This window comes from Magnolia sinica, chromosome 5 (genome assembly GCF_029962835.1).
Source record: "Magnolia sinica isolate HGM2019 chromosome 5, MsV1, whole genome shotgun sequence".
Taxonomy (NCBI): domain Eukaryota; kingdom Viridiplantae; phylum Streptophyta; class Magnoliopsida; order Magnoliales; family Magnoliaceae; genus Magnolia; species Magnolia sinica.
The window spans coordinates 18,100,369-18,122,058 of record NC_080577.1 but is presented as its reverse complement, the minus strand read 5'-3'; the positions used below and the strand labels follow the sequence as shown (position 1 = coordinate 18,122,058).

The window sequence follows — 21,690 nt, the reverse complement described above, 5'->3', positions numbered from 1 at the left end:
AGCAGTTGATAAGGAAAGCTCTGCTGATCAAGCATGCCTCTCATATTCATAAACTGCTTTCATTTTTCTGAATTTGTAAATATTCCCCACAATGCTGAATGACAACGTACAATTGATATGATAAAATGGTTGAGGTGACATTAAACTCCAGGAATGATTGGTGAGAGATGGGACCCATATTGATGGAAGGCAATGAGAATGATTAGGAAATCTGCTCATCTTGAAGTGTATGAGATTGTATTGCCCTCCAAAGAGAGTATCTGGTGATTGGAAAACATGAAAACGGCATGCAAGAGGCACGGATTTATATTGATATAAAGTAGTAGTATAATTTCAAGAAGTGCCACCCTATAATGGCATAAAGTGAAGTGGCAAAAAATTTGCACATGGGAGCCTGTAGCATCCTTTTCAAAATTTGGATAGTTGTAACGTCAGTCCAAAGCATGGCATGAATCGGGAGGAGCAACTGCCAACTGCATTCTAAAGCAGCTAACGCACCCACCCTGAATAAATTAATAAGGAGAAATTTTTACCTCACAATTCACTCCAAACAGGCATCAACAGGTGTCTTTGCTTTTTCTAAGAGTATGTTTGGATGTCCAAATGAACTAATTCACAATATCCAACTCACAGTAGTAGAAATTACCAAAGTGGGGCGGTGGCATTTTATTTCATAGTGACAACAAATCCCCAATTGAAATTTCATGCATTTCAAGTTGAACTTTTAAGGGATCTCTTGGATACTCAAATTGGCCTGAATTGCAACGATTCAATTAAGAGGAAATGACCAAATGGAAGGTGCACCATTTTAACTCATAATAAGAATCAAACCTTAATTGCAATTCCATGCATTTTAATAAGTCCTACCTGAAATGATCTGGATAGCTATCGGAGGCTAGTCCCTTGTTAAGAACGGAATGGAGCTAGCCCTACTTGGGTGGTCATTTCTACTTTATCAAATCGGGTATTGCAATTCAATTCAACTGAGCATCCAAACACAACCTAAATGATCATAATTCTAACTTGGCAGGTTAGTCACTCATTACGAATGGAGTAGATGAGGACATTGGTATGCTTTAAGATTGAGACTGTTGAAAGAGAATGGAAAGGAGTAATCTCAAGGCAGTCATGGTAACAAGCTTCAAACTTTTATTGAATAGATGCATATTAACGTATACTATAAAGATATAATCATGGCAATAATACACTAGAAATCAGCTAGAAATTGCCAACAAGGCATGGCATTTAAGGCCAAATCCAGCCAGTACTTTGATGGGCTTGTAATGCAAGGCCCAAGCCCAGCCATGGGCTACTTGATGAGGCTATCCCTGGGGCTGGATACTGATAAAACTCTCTAACTTCAATAGCTCATGTTGCTCGTGCATGCCTGTAAAACTTCTAGTCTCTGTTGCTTCGTGTGTCCAGGATCATCTTGGACAGATCTTAGGCACATTACCAGCCACTCCTTGCATACCCCTAGCATGTGAGTATAATTTCCTATACATAGTTTGCCTAGAGGTCTTGTTATGCAGCTCCATCTCGTAAACCAAAGCGCCTCTGCCTGTCCTGATACGACTGTAGAGCCTGTACATACTCGGCCTCTCCAAAATCGGGCCAGAGAGACCCTGTAAAGAAAAGTTCGGTGTATGCTAATTGCCACAGCAAGAAGTTGCTTACCCTCAGCTCACCACTAGTGCGGATAAGTAAATCTGGGAATGGGAAATCCACTGCATTTGTTTCTAGTTCTTGTTCGATTAGCAACTCGGTGATGTCCCCCGGCTCAAGTAGACCATCCTTTACTTTGTAGGCAATCTTTTGGCATGCTTGCACTATGTCATCACGTCCACTGTAGCTAACAGCAACCATGAGATCAAGCCTCGTGTTGTTCTTCGTCATCTCCTCTGCTTCATTTATCAACATCTGTAGCGATTTTGGGAGCTTCGAGGAATCCCCAATTACACATAGTCGGATGTTTTCCCTGTCAAGAACCAAACAATCAATTATATTGATGTTCCAGCTGTGTAAGAAGGACAATGTTATATGATTTGTCATGTCAAACACAAATCGTCCAGCTTTTAGGACTTACGTAACTTGGACCCCGTGTAAAGAAATAAAAAGTATATTTCAATAATCAGAAAAACAACTAAAGTCAGATTCATGATAAAAGCTGTGAACAACTTTTCATGCTTGCTGCCAACTTGGCGCAATCCTCCTCCTGTATCCAGATGTGGTCCTTGATAAAGTGGAATAGTGAAACAGGATTCGTGTACCTGACCCCAATTGCTAGGGATAAGGCTTAGATGATGATGATGATGAAGAGAAACACAACTGACAAGTACATAGAGTATCATTGTTACATTGACTAGTTGTTTCCATTTTGGGGTTTTTATATATCATCTGATTGGTTAATTGGTGGTCGTGTATAGATGGCACACAAAACTTCTGTGGGTAGAACATCTTGTAGATGCCATAATCATCTAAACCTACAAATCCATGGTGCACAGATCCCACAAAATTTCCAGAATACCATTGTCAGATATTACATGGGCATGTGTCTGTGTTGTATATGACTCAATTGTGCCCATGTATTTTGTTTTAAAATTCAATTTAAAATCTTAGATGTGTATTAAAAAAGAGAAATCATCACCTACAGCCAGCTGCATGCTAACTTAGCATGTAGCCCCTCTTTCCCTCCAAAATGTCACACATGCAAGACATCTGAGTCATGCAAAAGGCAGTCCCATCATAAGAATCACCTGGCACAAAAAACAGGCCCGTCCAGTCACCAGAGGACCACACTGTCGAGATCAATGGAAGGCTGACGGTCTGACTCAATGTACAGGTTTGGCCCACCTAATGAGTGGATTGACCTGATTTCAAGGATAGATGATCTACTTGGTGGGGCGCATCTTTTGAAAGGACTAGATGCCCTAGAACTGACACCCTAGTGCTGACACATGTGGGCAGTTGGTGGGAAAGCATGCAACTGGTTGTAGGTAATCTTTCTCTTTTTAAGAATAATAGAATTTTAGAAAATATTTTAATATCAAATATATATATATATATATATATATATATATATAAAATCCATGTCCTTATACACTGAGATTTGGCAACTGAGAGAGTCTGGTGGCTAGATGCATACCCTACCAATACTGGTCACCCGCACCCAAATAACATAGCTAGGAACTCCATTTTCCTAGTCAATTGCTTGATTTAGGCACAGATTGAAAAGACTCACACGCCAAAAATATTTCTAGATTCCTCATTTGCCAAGCCAGTTGTTTACAAACATGTACATGATACAAACATCATGTCAAAATTTGTACGAGTGAGCATGATTTCATTCAATTTCCTATGTACAAGAATACTTTCATCTGAACATAGGCTGGAATTTCCACTGATATCAACACCAAAAGGACAAACCTATATTACTTGACAATAGAAAAGCAAGTATACAGCACGGTTTGAATTTTTTGGAGTGCGAGTTACCCAGAGAACGAGACCGGTACAACTTGCCCCAACACAGCCAAAACCATCTGACTTGGTAGGAAGTGGGCTACTAGTTTAGTTCTCCACCAATACTGAGTTGACTTCGGATTGATTGTTGAACTATGTTTAAGACCACAGCACAAGCTAACCCCAAAGAAAGGAACTATTGTCAATTGCAATATAAGTTAACTTAACCAATCTAGAAATTGTAAAATTTAACAAACAAGAGTGATAACACCAATCATAAAACAGCAAGTCCTTGTTATAAAAACCATCCTCTTCTTTGAAAGAGAATCGTTTGAGAGATAAAGACATGGAGGGTAACTGTTGAAGATTGCATTTCATCAAACAACAGGAATGCCTTTTTAAGTGACCATCTCTTTGATAACCATTTCCGTAGATTGTCGTCTTTGTCATGACTGATCACTTCCACCAACCTTTAGATTCCAAATGGAGGAGGGGGGAAAAATCATAGCTTCATTTTTGAGTAAGTTAATTTTAGATTATTTTATTTTATTTTTATAAAAGTCATTTGCATTCTTTGAATCAATCATTCATGAACTGCAAATTTTCATACAGACCAAGAAAATCAACAAGACCCAGATCAGTCCAGTTGGTGTCAAGGAAAAAGAATTGTTTTTTTTTTTCTGTATTAACCATTTCCACTAACTATCAAATTTCGAATTATACAATGCGTGGCCCACATGTATGCATGTAGTTTCAACTCTGAAATTGAAGCCACGGCTTCGATAATCCAGACCATTGCTCTGTTGATTCCCACCATTGATGGAGCATGCCCCAAAAATCATCCCTTCATGTTAGGACCTTTTTCAGCTGAATGGAACCACTGTCGTATTTCTTTTACTAACCATTTATCTTTAGGCCATAAAGGATAAGATTAAGATGGTCTTATCGAGAAGATTTTTGAACTATGCTCTGGATCACCAAACCACCTGCTCCACCTGTCAGAATCGAAAACCTGTGTATGTGATGCAAAGATGCGGGCCACACATCTTATAACTCCTAGAATAAGAAGAGAATCCATTTCAATTCAGTGGTGTTGGAGTAATATACCTCACAAAATTCTCTATATCCGCCCTAAGAACACTCTCAAATAAGCTTATCAGAAAGTCAACCTCCGCCTGTAAATCCAACAGAAAACAAGAAAATTACATATAAATTTCCCGAAAACCACAAAACCAGTAATAGAAAGAAAAGAAAATATAAGAAACGAACGAACTTTCGGCCGGAACCAGTTCTGAGACGAAAATGCGAAGACGGTGAGGACCTTAATCTCCCACATGCAAGAAAGCTTCACCATCTGTTTCAGAGACCTGACGCCAGCCTCATGCCCGGCCGCAGGCGGTAGCCCCTGCGCCCTGGCCCACCTCGCGTTCCCGTCCATGATCACCGCCACGTGCCTCGGCATTGCTTCGCGGCTCAAGCCCTCTGGGAGGGTGTCTCCGCCATCCACGCTCCTCTTCTCCTCGACAGAGGTTTCTGCAGCGGAGGAGGCGGAAATGCGAGGCGTTGGAGGAGAGCTGAAGTTGCGTGGTTTTGTACGGTGAGATTTACGGCGGGAGAATGAGATAGACGGTATGCATTTGAAGTTTTGGAGAGATGGAAGCGGGAAGTAGTTGGGTTGGAGTGTGAGCATTCTCTCTCTCTCTCTCTCTCGCTCGGTCGGTCGCTCGGGATGGGTCTTTGATTTTTAAAACAAAACAGGAGGATCTCTCCACAGTTTTTATGGTAAAGGATGGCATGTTTATGTTTATGGAAGTTATTTGATACTCTGGCAACATGTGATGGTCAATACTCAGGCACCCATAAACTGTATACTTGGTATACACTAACTCAAATTAAACTGACTAAATTGTGAAACTCACTGTCCCCAAGTCAGGGTCCTAAAATTAGATGTATTGAACAATCCTAACCTCTGATCTGTGGAATTTTTTTTTCCAGCGTTCAGGATTCGCCACAAGCTGAGTGGTCAAAAATGTCCAGTGTTGTAAACTTTATGGTACGTTGGCTACAGTAGAAAAATCTGGATAGATGATTGTTGCCATCACTTCCTTTCTGGAGATGAATTTAGAACCATAAATTAAAAAGAACATTTTCATGGGTCTTATTCACCACTCAAAATCAAAGATTACAGACCGTTAGTTGAGGTTGATAGTTGTGAATAATACATTTGTGGTAGCAATGACAATATGATGAGAATATAAGTGGTCTAAGTCATTTGTACCATTTCAGAATGGGACGCTGATGGTGTACTGAGTCTGTAGGGTTCACCATAATGTTATCTATGACCATGCCATCCATCTATTTTACCACCTCATTTTAAGACATGAGCTTAAAATTGAAGCATATAAAAAGCTTAAGTGGATCACACCATAGGAAATAATGAGAGTTGAAAGCGTATTGTTGAAAACTTCTTGGGATGGATAAGTTTTAGATCGATATGATATTTGTTTTTTCCCTTCATCGTTGTCTATATGGTATTATGAATAAGTTACGGTGATAAATAAACATCATGGGCTTAGGAAGGTTTCAATGGTGGACGTCATTTTCCCACTATTTCCTGTAGTGTGGTCCACTTAAGCTATAGATATGCTTCAATTTTGAGATCAGTTCCTAGATGAGTTGGTAAAACAAATGACCAGGATGGATGAGGCATATATATATCATGGTGAGCCTCATAAATTTTATTAAGCTATAAGGTATTGAGTCACACAATCCACATACTTCAACCCGCTACCTCCTAGGTGGCAACACATGTTAGTCATAAATTGCAACGGTCTAGATAAATGACGCGTCCTAATCATGGGTTATGACAAAGAGCTAGTACCATTAATTTTCTTTTCTAGCTGTCCCATAAATGTCTATCTATCTCATTGTCAGGTAATAAATGACCCATACTTTCCATTCCACTAGTTAGGTAATCAAATTAAGGTTCATTTGATAAAAGAAATTTTTAAAATTTAAAAGAAATAAAGAAAAATGAAGCATTTTTATAATTAAATATTTAACTATATTTAATTTTGTAGTTTCAATCGATGATTCAATGGTAGATAGAGTGCGTTTGAGCGTTGAAGTTACACGTTCCAGTGCGAACTTTATGTGGAATGTGAGATTTTCGTTTACTAATCAAACAACACTCCTAAAATAGAAATTTATAGGGTCCTTATGCCTTAGTAGTAGACTCACAATAGTATTAACACAAGGTTATGAGTTCAAGTACTCGTTCTGGTGGATCCAACTATGGTTTGAGTGTATGGGTGTGTATAAGATATAGAGTACGTGTGCATTAAAAAAATAGAAATCCATAGGCGGATAAAAATAATAATTATTATACTATTCTTCTCTCCCTTTTTTCCTTTGCTTTCTCTCCTATTAAACAGCCTTAGGCATTACTTTGGGTTAATGATACATTTAAGTTTGAATTCGTAACTTGGAACAACTTATTTCAACTTATTACATACTATGCCATTTCTAAGTAATTTTTAAGTGCATGTGTATCATTGGCACACCGTTGGAATATTGAAGTTTTTCTCACATGTTTGAGGTGTGATAGTGATGCATGGTGGGAGGGCTCTCCTTCCCGGAGTCACTTCATCACACACGGATTAGCTATGACAGGTTGAGTAGCAAGACTCTGGCTGCTAAAGTGGCGTCACTAAGTTCTGTAGGCCGTCCATCTGCCTCGAGTGATCATTTTAGAGCAATATCAAGAGAATGAGTCAAATCCAAAGCTCTAGTGGGGGAGTGACGCCGCCGTTAAAAACTTCTAAAAGCTACAAAAGTTTCAATCAATATAATATTTGTGTTTTCTTTTTAATTTTCATGCCCTCGTTAACTTGCGAACAGGTTGGATTTCAAATAAGTATCACGATGGGCCTTAGGAAGCTTTCAACGGTGAACATCATTCTCCCCACTGTTTTCTGTGGTGGGTCCACTTCAGCATTGTATCTGCCTCATTCTTTTTGTTGTCATGCCCTAAAATGATATTTCCAAATGAATGTACGGTGTGGATACAACACATACATTATAGTGGGGCCAAATAACTTGGTGACGCACTTCAGTAGCGAGTCCGGCGACTCAACCTGTCAGCAGCTAATCCGCGTCTCACTTTATGTGCTTGCCCCTTCTGCCCAACCACGTGATCATCGAGAGCGTTCTTCTTGGATTTCACGTGGCGCAGCTGAAAAGGCTCACGCATCTGAGCTCATCGTACACGCACGGTGACTTGAAAATGATGGTTGAGAAAAGCTATACTGAGTTTAGAGCGGTGTGAACGGTTATATGCCCTGATTGGTGAGTTTTGAGTTTTTATACACTTTCAACATGTACTGTAGGTGGTTCTAGATGAACGGTCTAGATCATCATTTGGTGGGGAGAGCGGGGGCGATCTTCTCCTGGGAGAGCTAGCATTACTGGCAGACCTGAAATACATGCGATCAAATGTAGCAGGATTCTCGACCAGGAGACTTCTTTCGTACCCCGCATGGCACCTTAGATTTATGGTAAATGGATGTATTTCAAATATAAACAGTTACTTTTTGCATTTTACGGCTTTGGTTTTGAAAGTAAATTAAATTGGGTATTTCTAATCTACCTTTTGATGTGTTTTAAAACTTCAGCAATATGCTAAGGGCTCATTTGAGAGCTTGGATTTAGAATGCATTAGAATCCAAACCACAGTTATATTGGAATCAGGGTGATTCTCATTTGTGTTTGTTTGGCATGCCCCGCAATCTAAATAGCGCAGTTGGAGCTTGAATTTGGAGGCACTGGAATTTTTCGGCATATTCACATGACATAGATTTGGTAAACTAAATCACCTTTTATATCTCAAATTAGTGTGTATATGTGTGTGTGTGTGAGAGATATTTGATAGAATGATAATAACAAGCTCATCAAAATATAAACTTTGGCCCTAAAAAATAGAAAATTCCGAGTCTTAGGTAGACCACAAATGCAAAGATCACAAACAAGCGACTCACTAACATTTTTTAATCGTCCCTTTAAATGTTCAACGTTTGGATGGTTCAAATCATTCTATTAATGTAATTTTAGCGTTGCAGCCCATAAGTGGATTGTTATTGGCTTGTTTTGGGTATCATCAATGTGCCATGTGCCCAATGGATTAATAGCTTAAATACACCTTTGTTACATGTGAGACTCTCCTACCCTTAAAAAGGAGGCAAAAAAATATATTTCTTTTATATTACTCTCCAATCTCAACATTTTGCTGAGATTTCAGAATATACTAAAAAGATAGATTTGAAATGCTTCCGATTTTATTTACCTCTAAATCCAAGAATACACTCATTTAGCACCAAATCCAATGTGCTAAATAGGGTATAAGATTCCGGTGTAATCTAAAGGAAATGCTTTTTTTACCTCCTTTTCAAGGGTAGGAGAATCGCACAAATAACAAATGTGTCTCTAGACTATTAATTTATTGGACACTCGCTATTGATACTCCAAAACAATCCAAATATCGACTGCAACACTAAAATCGCATCAGTATAATGATCTGAACCATCCAATGTAATGTTCCAGATTTTCACTATTTTGGATTTTAAAATTCTAAAACAAAATACTAGAATTAGCTTCTCTTTTTTTTTTTGTTAGCGTATTAGTACACCCCACTGTCAGTTCACACTTCACTGTTATTCACCCCCACTAGGGAATCGATAAATTAGCTTATTTTAATACTTACTGACTTTTAACACTCAATATTAACCTATACGCAGGTATTATCAGTAAAGAATCGCACAAATTCGATTAATTAACCATATAAGAACCTAACAAATACTCCCGATCACTAAACTCTTAGGCCTACCGTTGTGACCTATTCATCCAGGGCCTAGATCTAATCGATCTATCACTGACTAATCAAGATAGTCATAACTAAATAAAGCCCTACCTAAAACCAAGACAACTATGGGACGGATCTTGATTAACAAACCAAACTAACTCAATTACTTTATTAGCCTAAGAACCAACGGTTTAAGGTGATTATGATCGAATTGTCATTTCCACTAATCGCAAATAGGCTACACTATGACTTACCCAATCTAAACATAATCATCAAGTACAAGAAATCTCACTACCCAATCTATTTTAGAAAATCTTTGATTATCCGAACAAGCTCTAGATCGCTTGTTAGTAAGCCATTAAACCCGAAACTATAGAAAGATGTCGCCTCAACGGGCTTAAGGTCCATCATGGGACATCGAGCTAAGACCGCGCGTCGAATCACTCAACTTGATTTCACAAAGTGAGCGCATGAGATATATAAATGCTCTTAGAGACCATCAGGAACTTAAGTTATTTGTCCACGTCTGATCTTTACCAAAATTATAGCTTTTAGACTGTTAAATCATGACCAAATTTAAGGCACCAACCAAAATTAATATCCTATGCATATCCGTATAACCGCAACCCCAATCAATAATTGATAATTGTCAAATTAACTTTGATTATAGTTATCAATTGTTACATCCGAATTGCAGGGCGATCGAAGTCTTACGTGGATCATCACTAAGACCAGTTACATGTACGAGTAGGTTTGTTGAAACCCTATAAGGTGTTGACCATTCTTATAGGTTTTCTTAACCATTGATAGTGTTAGATAATAAAAAAAAAATTTATTGTTAGGATTTCATATATTATTTGTGTTTAGATTTCTTTATTTTGTCCCTAATATTATTTGAAGTTGGTAGCTAATATGTTTGATAAAATGCTTGAAGAAGATGAAATTTATATTGTTAGAACTCTTGTATACCAACTGATAAGTGATGTTAATATATGTTGGATTGTATTGATATTGTAACACCCTGTACTTTTCTATACTCGAGTGTTACCATTAGAATCAAGTTTAGTGCAAACACAAATCTGATTCATCTATATATTCGCTTTCGATCTAACCTAAACTTGACCATTAGCAGGATTCCCATCCTTAGATCAGGCCATCCAACCATCTATTTTCAAAATGAATCTCCACATCAACTAAGAAGCCTATCTTTAAGAGTTCGTTCTCTTTAAATAGATAGGATATAACCTTACACCTTAAACTAGAAGCCGTGACTATGAGGTCCACTATTTATCGGCTACGTACTTGAATGAAGAATAAAACACCAATCGATAATCATGGCCCACACAATAATCCATTACTTAATTACACAATTCAACTATTAAATGGAAAATTCTATGGTTATATCTACTTCAGATAGATAATACAATACATAGGGCCGTAGAGGAGTAATTCTGTGAGAATCTAAACGTCATATTTGAATATTAATCGTTGAATTGATCGTGGACATTAATTAAACACAAAATCTCATGTTTTGTGGCCCATAAAACATTAGATCATGAACATTGGGCCCAGCAAGGGGTTATTGGACTAATGATCCGTCCCTGAGACACTTTTTACCACTGATGTTCAAATTTGGAACAATCCGACCATCGGATTGACTAGAATCGATTGGATAACTCGAATTGATCGAGTATGAGCCACCTAAGCTTGGGATTTTATCCCACCTTTGACCAGATGTCCTAAGAGGACCCACATAACTTGATGGATGGGGCAGATTCGTCAACAACACCTCAGTGGGCCCCACTTTAGAGTGTGCGTGCACATAGGGTGTGTTCAGTCGTAATGCACTAGATCCTGGAGACACGATCAGGTCAGTCTGACCCAACAGTTTCCAAATCCCGCCGTAAGGATTTTAAACGAACCGAGCCGTTTTTATCACAAGATGGCCCACCATCTGGCCCTGCTCGCATAATTTAGGTCGTCCATCGTGTCCGCAACACGAGACTGATCAAAGCCCAAACAAAACCTCACATGCGGGACCTCGTACATGCACACGATGATGGGCATGACTGGACGGTGTACAACGGATATGTGCTTTTAGCCTAGTAAAAATGGACCGTTTATGATCAAGGTGGGCCACCTTGAGCTGATCCAAATCGTTCATCAAGTGGAGCATAACTATCCTACCAAAACCATGTTGCCCGTGCAGGTCCGCGCGCGCGTGCATGTACTCAAACCCAGCCCAAACAGAGCCACGTGTGGCATTTCCGAAAATGGAAACTCCTCCTCCTTCGATTTACCAAGTTGGCGATCCGCGAGAGGAGGGATCCTCCAATTAGAGTCCTCTATTTCAGATGCATTTAGACCGTCCGAGCACTGTCCACGTGGAGAAGGGTTTTCCCCTGGAAAATCGACGCCCAAAACTGTGTCCCATTAGCGGTTTTGTTTAAAACTAGATTGTGACATCCTGGATTTTCACTGTCTTGGATTTCTAAAAATTCTTGAAATTCTTTTTTTATTAATTAACTTATAATATCACTTAATGACCATTAGCACTCAATGTTAGATTATACAAGGGTGGTACCAGTAAAGAACCGCACCAGTCCGATTGATCAACCGTAGGAAGCCAACGAATCCGCCCGATCACTTGAACGTCAGGTGTAGCCCCATGATTAACTCACATAGAATCCAAATCTAATCGACCCATCACTAACTAATCAAGACAATCATGACTAAATTAAAGATCTAACCGGGGCCTAGTCAAATAAGGCCCGGATCTTTAATAATAAACTAAATCAACCTCATTACTCTTTTAGCCTAAAACCGACGATTTAGAGTAATCATGACCAAATCTCCACCTTCACTAGTTATAAATAGACCACACTATGAACATAGTCAATCTAAACCCTAATCATGGCCCACGAGAAATCTCACTACCAGATTCATTCCAGGAATACCCCGATTTTCCGAACAAGCTCTACACCGCTCGTTAGTGGGCCACCAGTTCCAAAACTATAGAATTTTATCCATCTTATTGGACTTGACGTCCATCGCGGGAGTCAGACCAGGGTGCTGTCCAAAACCGCTCAACTTAAGCTAAAGGATGAGTGCATGAGAAGTGCAAATACCCTAAAAGAATGAATTGAAACTTAAGTGAATTGGGTCATCCACTCTTATGCAAAGTTGAGGATTTCAGACCGTTGGTTTACGACCAAACTTTACCCGTGAAGTAAGGATATTTTCCTGCTCATATCCATATAGTCGCAGCCCCGATCGACTATCGATGACCATTGAACAAGACTTCTAATCATATCTGTCGATCGGCGCACCCAAATGGCGGGTCGATCATATGCATACATAGATCATCATTAGAGCTAACTATCCTACGGTGTATATCAATATGTACAGCCCATAGTGAGCCCTAAAGATTAGAAAGACCCTCCCATAGGGCTAGTATAGTAAAAACCTAGTCATTGGGGCCATTTACACCAAATCTAGCACTATAAAAGGGCCTCATTTGGGCACCCCCTCTCCTCATACTAATTTGCCCTAGAGAAAAGAAAGAGAGAAAGAGAGAAAGAGGAGAAAAGAGGAGAAAGAGAGAAGAAGAGAAGGAAGAAGGGAGAGAAAGGTGGGCCCAAGGGAGGTGAGATCTAAAAACCCCTCTTCCATTTTCTTAAGAAATCCCACATCCACAAATACAAGCGATTTGTATCCGATTGGGGTGGTAAGCACCCATCCTTTTTGTAATCATTTGTGTTGAGCTAGGATTTATATGAAATTCTAACATGCAAATGCATTGACGCAGGATTCCGGCCAATCAACCATGAGTTCGACACTTTTAGGTCGTTTTCCCGAGTCTTCAATGATCCATAGGTGCGGACTATTGTTCTTACGTGGCCTAGCACCAAATTTAATATGAATCTAATGATTTTGCTTGTTGGGTAATGTATTTGGAAAATCTAGAAAAAAATTAGACAAGCCATTACACTTTAGATCCTCCCCCAAATCAATATGAAATGATGATGGAATGTTTGATATTTCTCAACATGATTGGGTATGAAATTGATGATTACTTGTATAATCCTTACTCAATTCTTGTATGATGATTCCCCATAACATGTTTGATGTACTAACCCTTATGTATATTTTTGGTATTAGGAAATATATAAAATATTTGGTTTCCCCACTAACCCACACACCACATATACACCTTTATTTCACAGAAATGTTAGCATTTGCGTCGTAGAAAAATCTGAATTTCATGTTGGGAAATATGAATGCATGATATTGCTTATGTTAGTTGATAACCCTGATTATTGAAGTGTTATGGATTACCATCAAAACCCTTGGGTTGGTCAGGAATCTGAGGAGAGAGACGGTGGTCCCGTTGATAGGACTACCCTGAGGCTAAACCCGTGAATTTGGGCGGGTGCGTATGGGCGACAGTAGTTAGACTAAATGAGTCATTTATACTCGATGTCGTTTGTCACGTACTCGCCTGAACTCATGCAGTCTAGTCTACTTACTGATCAACCATGTTTGTTAACCATGTCTACTCACGCCTGAATGGAGCCTGGGACACCCTTCGCCCACTGAAACCCATTGATAACCATGACATACATTAAACTGTCAACCGCGTTCGAATAGGGCACATGAGACATAACCTACTTTTCCTCATTGGATTTAGGACATTATTCTGAGGAAAGCTTAAAGTGAGCCGTGTCACGCCCCAAACTCGGAAACCGGGCTCTCAAAATTTTCGATCGCCGAATCCGGCGCCGACAGCTTCCGTAGAACCCTATTCTCGACTCCCAGCTCCCATTCGCCAGGTTCCGATCCTGGGATGCTACGAGGAGGATTTTTTTAACATCAGTTTAATTCGTAATAAGCATAACCAAAGGTATAACCCACAACAACAACCAAAAACTCCATCACATTTCCACTATGATCAAAAACTTTACAAGTACAATGAGCATAAAGGAAAATACAATGATGATGAACAAAAACTCCAAAATGATCTGATAAGTGATCATGCCTCAGCGCTGCTGCGATCCAACGTCACCTACACGTAACGGTCATGTATAAGCTTATAAAAAGCTTAGAGGGTGGTGAAAGTGTGTGCTCAAGGTGGTAATGCAGTATACAGTATCAGAGTAATGCGGAACATGCTGATGGAAGCCAAGAATACCATTAGCCTTACCAAGGCCATGCGGTGCAAAGAATGATATTGGCCATACCAAGGCCATGCAATGTGAAATGCAACTCAAGCATACAAATCTTCATCTAAGTCCACATATCAATACAGCTTAAATCTGGAATATCATCGGGGTCTTTTACACTCCAAGCCAGATTGCCGCCCCATCGCGCGCAATAAGGTGAGTGGAAAAGACCTCACTATCCGCCTGCCAATATCGGGCTCGGCTCGTCAATAGCTGACCCATTCCTTGAGCTGGTCAGACTTAGCCTAGCATTGCCCCCTACTCTTGGGCGGGTAAGGCCGTACCCCCTTTCAACCGACCACGACACAGTGGAAAGCGCAACCATCTGGTAATTGGCGCTTAGCGCTCATGCACCCACTCGGTCTAGACGTTGGAGCAACCTCTTGGTACCATAAGGGTTTAGGGACTTTTACCCAGGGATATCTATAGCACCCCATGTAGAACAATATTTTCGGTATCCAATCCTGCCCACCATTGATGGAGCATGCCCCAAAAATCATCCCTTCATGTTAGGACCTTTTTCAGCTGAATGGAACCACTGTCGTATTTCTTTTACTAACCATTTATCTTTAGGCCATAAAGGATAAGATTAAGATGGTCTTATCGAGAAGATTTTTGAACTATGCTCTGGATCACCAAACCACCTGCTCCACCTGTCAGAATCGAAAACCTGTGTATGTGATGAAAAGATGCGGGCCACACATCTTATAACTCCTAGAATAAGAAGAGAACCCATTTCAATTCAGTAGTGTTGGAGTAATATACCTCACAAAATTCTCTATATCCGCCCTAAGAACACTCTCAAATAAGCTTATCAGAAAATCAACCTCCGCCTGTAAATCCAAAGGAAAACAAGAAAATTACATATAAATTTCCCGAAAACCACAAAACCAGTAATAGAAAGAAAAGAAAATATAAGAAACGAACGGACTTTCGGCCGGAACCAGTTCTGGGACGAGAATGCGAAGACGGTGAGGACCTTAATCTCCCACATGCAAGAAAGCTTCACCATCTGTTTCAGAGACCTGACGCCAGCCTCATGCCCGGCCGCAGGAGGTAGCCCCTGCGCCCTGGCCCACCTCGCGTTCCCGTCCATGATCACCGCCACGTGCCTCGGCATTGCGTCGCGGCTCAAGCCCTCTGGGAGGGTGTCTCCGCCATCCACGCTCCTCTTCTCCTCGACAGAGGTTTCTGCAGCGGAGGAGGCGGAAATGCGAGGTGTTGGAGGAGAGCTGAAGTTGCGTGGTTTTGTACGGTGAGATTTACGGCGGGAGAATGAGATAGACGGTCTGCATTTGAAGTTTTGGAGAGATGGAAGCGGGAAGTAGTTGGGTTGGAGTGTGAGCATTCTCACTCTCTCTCTCTCGCTCGGTCGGTCGCTCGGGTTGGGTCTTTGATTTTTAAAACAAGACAGGAGGATCTCTCCACAGTTTTTATGGTAAAGGATGGCATGTTTATGGAAGTTATTTGATACTCTGGCAACATGTGATGGTCAATACTCAGGCACCCGTAAACTGTATACGTGGTATACACCAACTCAAATTAAACTGACTAAATTGTGAAACTCACTGTCCCCAAGTCAGGGTCCTGAAATTAGATGTATTGAACAATCCTAACCTCTGATCTGTGGATATTTTTTTTTCCAGCGTTCAGGATTCCCCACAAGCTGAGTGGTCAAAAATGTCCAGTGTTGTAAACTTTATGGTACGTTGGCTAGAGTAGAAAAATCTGGATAGATGATTGTTGCCATCACTTCCTTTCTGGAGATGAATTTAGAACCATAAATTAAAAAGAACATTTTCATGGGTCTTATTCACCACTCAAAATCAAAGATTAAAGACCGTTAGTGAAGGTTGACCGTTGTGAATAATACATTTGTGGTAGCAATGACAATATGATGAGAATATAAGTGGTCTAAGTCATTTGTACCATTTCAGAATGGGACGCTGATGGTGTACTGAGTAAACTCTGTAGGGTTCACTATAATGTTATCTATGACTATACCATTCAACTATTTTACCGGCTCATTTTAAGACATGAGCCTAAAATTGAAGCATATAAAAAGCTTAAGTGGACCACACCATGGGAAATAATGAGAGTTGAAAGCCTATTGTTGTAAACTTCTTGGGATGGATAAGTTTTAGATCGATATGATATTTGTTTTTTCCCTTCATCGGTGTCTATATGATATTATGAATAAGTTACGATGATAAATAAACATCATGGGCTTAGGAAGATTATAATGGTGGACGTCATTTTCCCACTATTTTCTGTAGTGTGGTCCACTTGAGCTATAGATATGCTTCAATTTTGAGATCAGTTCCTAGATGAGTTGGTAAAACAAATGACCAGGATGGATAAGGCGCCCGCTTGAGCTATAGATATGCTTCAATTTTGAGATCAGTTCCTAGATAAGTTGGTAAAACAAATGACCAGGATGGATAAGGCATATATATATCATGGTGAGCCTCAGAAATTTTATTAAGCTATAAGGTATTGAGTCACACAATCCACATACTTCATAAGGTGACCCACCACCTCCTAGGTGGCAACACACGTTAGTCATAAATTGCAACGGTCTAGATAAATGACACGTCCTAATCATGGGTTATGACAAAGAGCTAGTACCATTAATTTTCTTTTCTGGCTGTCCCATAAATGTCTATCTCATTGTCAGGTAATAGATGACCCATACTTTCCATTCCACTAATTAGGTAATCAAGTTAAGGTTCAGTTGATAAAAGAAATTTTTAAATTTTAAAAGAAAGAAAGAAAAATGAAGCATTTTTTATAATTAAATATTTAACTATATTTAATTTTGTAGTTTCAATAAATGGTTCAATGGTAGATAAAGTGCGTTTGAGCATTGAAGTTACATGTTCGAGTGCAAACTTCACGTGGAATGTGAGATTATCATTTACTAGTCAAACAACACTTCTAAAATAGAAATTTATAAGGTCCTTACACCTTAGTAGTAGACTCACAATACTATTAACAGAAAGTCATGAGTTCAAGTACCCATTGTGGTGAATCCCACCGTGGCGTGAGTGTACGGGCGTTTATAAAATATAGAGTGCGTGTGCATTAAAAAAATAGAAATCCATAAGCGGAAAAAAATAATTATTATTATATTATTCTCTCCCTTTTTTCCTTTGCTTTCTCTCCTATTAAACAGCCTTAGGCATTACTTTGGGTTAATGATACATTTAAGTTTGAATTCACAACTTCGACCAACTTATTTCAACTTATTACATACTATGCCACTACTAAGTAATTTTTAAGTGCATGTGTATCATTGGCACACTGTTGGAATATTGAAGTTTTTCTCACATGTTTGAGGTGTGATAGTGATGCATGGTGGGAGGGCTCTCCTTCCCGGAGTCACTTCATCGCACGCGGATTAGCTACTGACAGGTTGTGTAGCAAGACTCTGGCTACTAAAGTGGCGTCACTAAGTTCTGTAGGCCGTCCATCTGCCTCGAGTGATCATTTTAGGGCAAGATCAAGAGAATGAGTCAAATCTAGTGGGAGAGTGAAGCCACTATTAAAAACTTCTAAAGGCCACAAAAGTTTCAATATAATATAATATTTGTTTTTTCTTTTTTATCATGCTCGTGTTAATTTGTGAACAGGTTGGATTTCAAATAAACATCATGATGGGCCTTAGGAAGCTTTCAACGGTGAACGTCGTTCTCCCCACTGTTTTCTGTGGTGGGTCCACTACAACATTGTATCTGCCTCATTCTTTTTGCTGTCATGCCCTAAAATGATATTTCCAAATGAATGGACTGTTAGGAAGCGCGGAAGGTGAGCCCTCAAGATCTGACGGTCTACACGATGTTTGGAACCTTTACAAAGCAGAAGAACGGTGCTCCAACGGCCCGCCTATCTACTACTAGAGCAGATGGAACTATTCACACCTCTGATCCTACGGTATATAGTGGTCTCGGATTACGATCTATGGATCAGATCGTCCCAAGGACAAGCTAAGATGGACAGACTCTCGTGCACAATGTTTCTCTCTCCATATACTCTCAGTATTTTGTATGATTGTCTATTTGCGAGAGAGAGAACGCATCCCTTTTATAGGAAAGGAGAGAGAAATTGGATGAGATAGGATAAAACCATATTATCCGGTCAAATCCTTATCTCTTATCATATTTCAAATTTAAAGTTGAATTTGAAATCTCAACCGAATGGAAAAGAAGGCCGGAGAAAGCCTAAACATGTGGGACCCACCCACTAGTGATTGCTCACCAGTGGGCCCCACTGGCCTACGTCCAACATCTCCCACTCAATCACATTGTGGGATAGGCACAAAAGATTTGTCCATCTAACTTACCTAATAACAATCAAAAAACCAAACATCGCGATCAAAAGAATCAGAGGCGTGGGACCAGCTGGATCACCATAATCTTCTCACAGGTGCTTAAGTACTAAGTGACCACCTGACTAGTACTCAATAACCCAAGCTTTGCAATGCCTGTCCTAGTCCGCATGACCACACCGAATGGAGTTAACTCCTGACCTGGAGTACTCGGCCAATATACGCACTTATCCAACTTATCGAGTTATTATGAAAACTTGATTTTTCACAAACTTCGAATAAAATTAATTTAAAGCAATACTTATATATGTATATGCTTTTTAAGAAAAATACTATTTGCAAAAGTCTAATAAAAACAACTCGATACTACCGGCGGATAAGTCTTTAAGTGCGTATTTATAGTTCTAGAAACTTGGTGTAGCTGTCACGGGATCTTCCCCACATAGATGTGTAATTTGGAATTAATCAAGCTACTTTCCTAGCGTAACTGAGTCTGGCCAATCAATGACCTTTCGTCATAGTACACTAAAGTAGCAACACTCAATCTCATCCTCATATACACAAGAGGAGGGTAGCTAAGGACACAAAGAGTCACCTACGGGACTGGCTACTCGCACGTTGTAATGATTAGATCGAATCAAAGCAATCTGTAGGTTATAGGTCCCAGCACGTGGCTACAATCCACGTCGTAAAGTAGACAATACTAGGTGAATGTCGGGTCTACAATACGCAGGTCATTCTACATAAGGTACGACTCATCTCATAACCTCATAACATTGCTTTAATTTCAGGCCATAACATTGATCGCATATAACAGAATGGTGCGATTATGTTATTCGACTTTATCAGTCTCATCTTCAATCTTTATAAGATTTTAGGCGGATACGACTCACTCATATCCTCATCCTTTATTATTCACAATAAAGGGAAGTTCATACCTCAATGTATAAACATAGTCCTAAATATACCTCTCTTGTACATTCAAGGTTGGTCAACCCGTGCGAGTGGGTGACCGGCCTGCCGACAAAAAATAGAAATCCTACATGATTTCAAGGTAAATGTTGATGATCTTCATACCTAGTTATATTAGTGTTCAATACTGAATAAAAAGGAATATAATATTCATTAATGAAAGATCAAAGGTACTACAAAACAAGTACATCAGTCAAGCTTTCCTCAATCCCATCTGCCTAACGTGAACCTAAAATAGATCTCTAGTTATAGGTTTTTTCATGGGATCAGCCATCATCTCCTTAGAAGGAATGTAGTTGAGGGTGACCTTCTTATCTCTCACTTGATCACGGACGTAATGATACTTGATCTCAATGTGCTTAGATTTCTGGTGGTGTTTAGGGTCCTTTGCCAAGTCAATGGCAGAAGTATTGTCTATCTTCAGCGATATAGGCTGACGAACACTCAGTACAACACTCAGACTTAATAGAAATCTGCGAACCCATACACACTCCTGAACTGCAGCACAACATACAATGTACTCGGCCTCCATAGATGAAAGAGCTGTGGATGTCTGTTTCTTACTCAACCATGAGATAGCTCCTCCTTTGAGTAAGAATACATATCTTGAAGTAGACTTTCTCTCATCGGCATCATTACCCCAAGCAGCATCTGAATATCCTTTGAGCTCGAGGCTTGTTCCTTCATAACACAACATTAGGTCTTTTGTTCCTCTAAGATAGCGGAATATACGTTTGACGGCTTGCCAATGAGACTGTCCCGGGTTACTCTGATAACGGCTGACTATGCCAACTGCATAGCTAATATCCAGTCTGGTGCAAAAGCATAGCATACATTAAGCTCTCTATTGCACTTGCATAAGGTACTGAGGACATAGCCAATTTCTCGGCTTCAGTTTGGGGACACGATTTCCTGTCTAGCTTGGTAGCTTTATTCATAGGGGTTTCAACAGCTTTTGAATTTTCCATCCTGAACCGCTCTAAGACTTTTGTATATAAGTTGCTTGAGACAAGCCTAAAAATTTCTTAGGGCGATCCCTGATGATTTTTACCCCAAGAATAAAGTTGGCTTCACCGAGGTCTTTCATCTCAAAGTTCGAGAATAGTCAATCTTTAGTCAATATTAACAATTGCATGTCATTACCAGCTAACAGGATATCGTCTACATATAGAGATAGTATCAGAAAAGATCTTCCAGACCGTTTTATGTATACACAATGATCTTCTTCACTCATCGTGAATCCAAAAGTGGTGATGGCCAAGTGGAACCTCATGTACCACTGTCTTGAAGATTGCTTCAGCCCATAGATAGATTTTAACAACTTGCAGACTTTCTTTGGATGCTTTTTGTCCACATAACCCATGGGCTGTTGCATGTATATCTCTTCATCCAAGTCACCATTTAAGAATGCGGTCTTTACATCCATCTGATATAACTCTAAGTTTAAACTTGCGATAATGGACAAGATCATGCGGATTGAGGAGAACTTTGCAACAGGTGAAAGGTCTCCTCGTAATCAATGCCTTCTTGCTGTGTAAAACCTTTAGCAACTAATCATGCTTTATACTTGTCTACTGTACCATCTGCCTTTCTTTTGATCTTAAGTACCCATTTATTACCTATCGCTTTGCGATTGGAAGGCAGATCAACAAGTTCCCAGACTTTATTCTTCTCCATGGAGGCGATCTCTTCGTCCATAGCATTTACCCAATCGGCCAAGTTAGAAGATAATAATGCATCCTGATATGAATCAGGTTCATCATCATCAACTGCAACGCAAGAGAATGTTTGTCCCTCAATATCGAAGTATCTTCGGGGAATCAATCCTCTTTCGCTTTGACGAAACTCAGGAG

At 39.7% G+C, this 21,690-nt stretch overlaps 1 protein-coding gene across 2 annotated transcripts; it reads right to left on the bottom strand.

The window, feature by feature from the left end:
• Positions 1-1,126: 1,126 nt before the first annotated feature.
• On the bottom strand, positions 1,127-15,960 carry LOC131245619 (cis-prenyltransferase 4, chloroplastic-like). 2 transcript variants are annotated; one of them, XM_058245200.1, is made up of 3 exons: positions 15,470-15,960; positions 4,567-4,634; positions 1,127-1,978 (listed from the first exon to the last, which is right to left on the bottom strand). In XM_058245200.1, exons 1-3 carry the CDS (start codon positions 15,884-15,886, stop codon positions 1,525-1,527), a joined length of 939 nt encoding a protein of 312 aa, XP_058101183.1. In that variant the 5' UTR covers positions 15,887-15,960; the 3' UTR covers positions 1,127-1,524. The 2 variants fall into 2 exon arrangements, with proteins under 2 accessions (XP_058101183.1, XP_058101182.1); XM_058245199.1 differs by lacking the exon at positions 15,470-15,960 and adding an exon at positions 4,733-5,194.
• Positions 15,961-21,690: the final 5,730 nt, after the last annotated feature.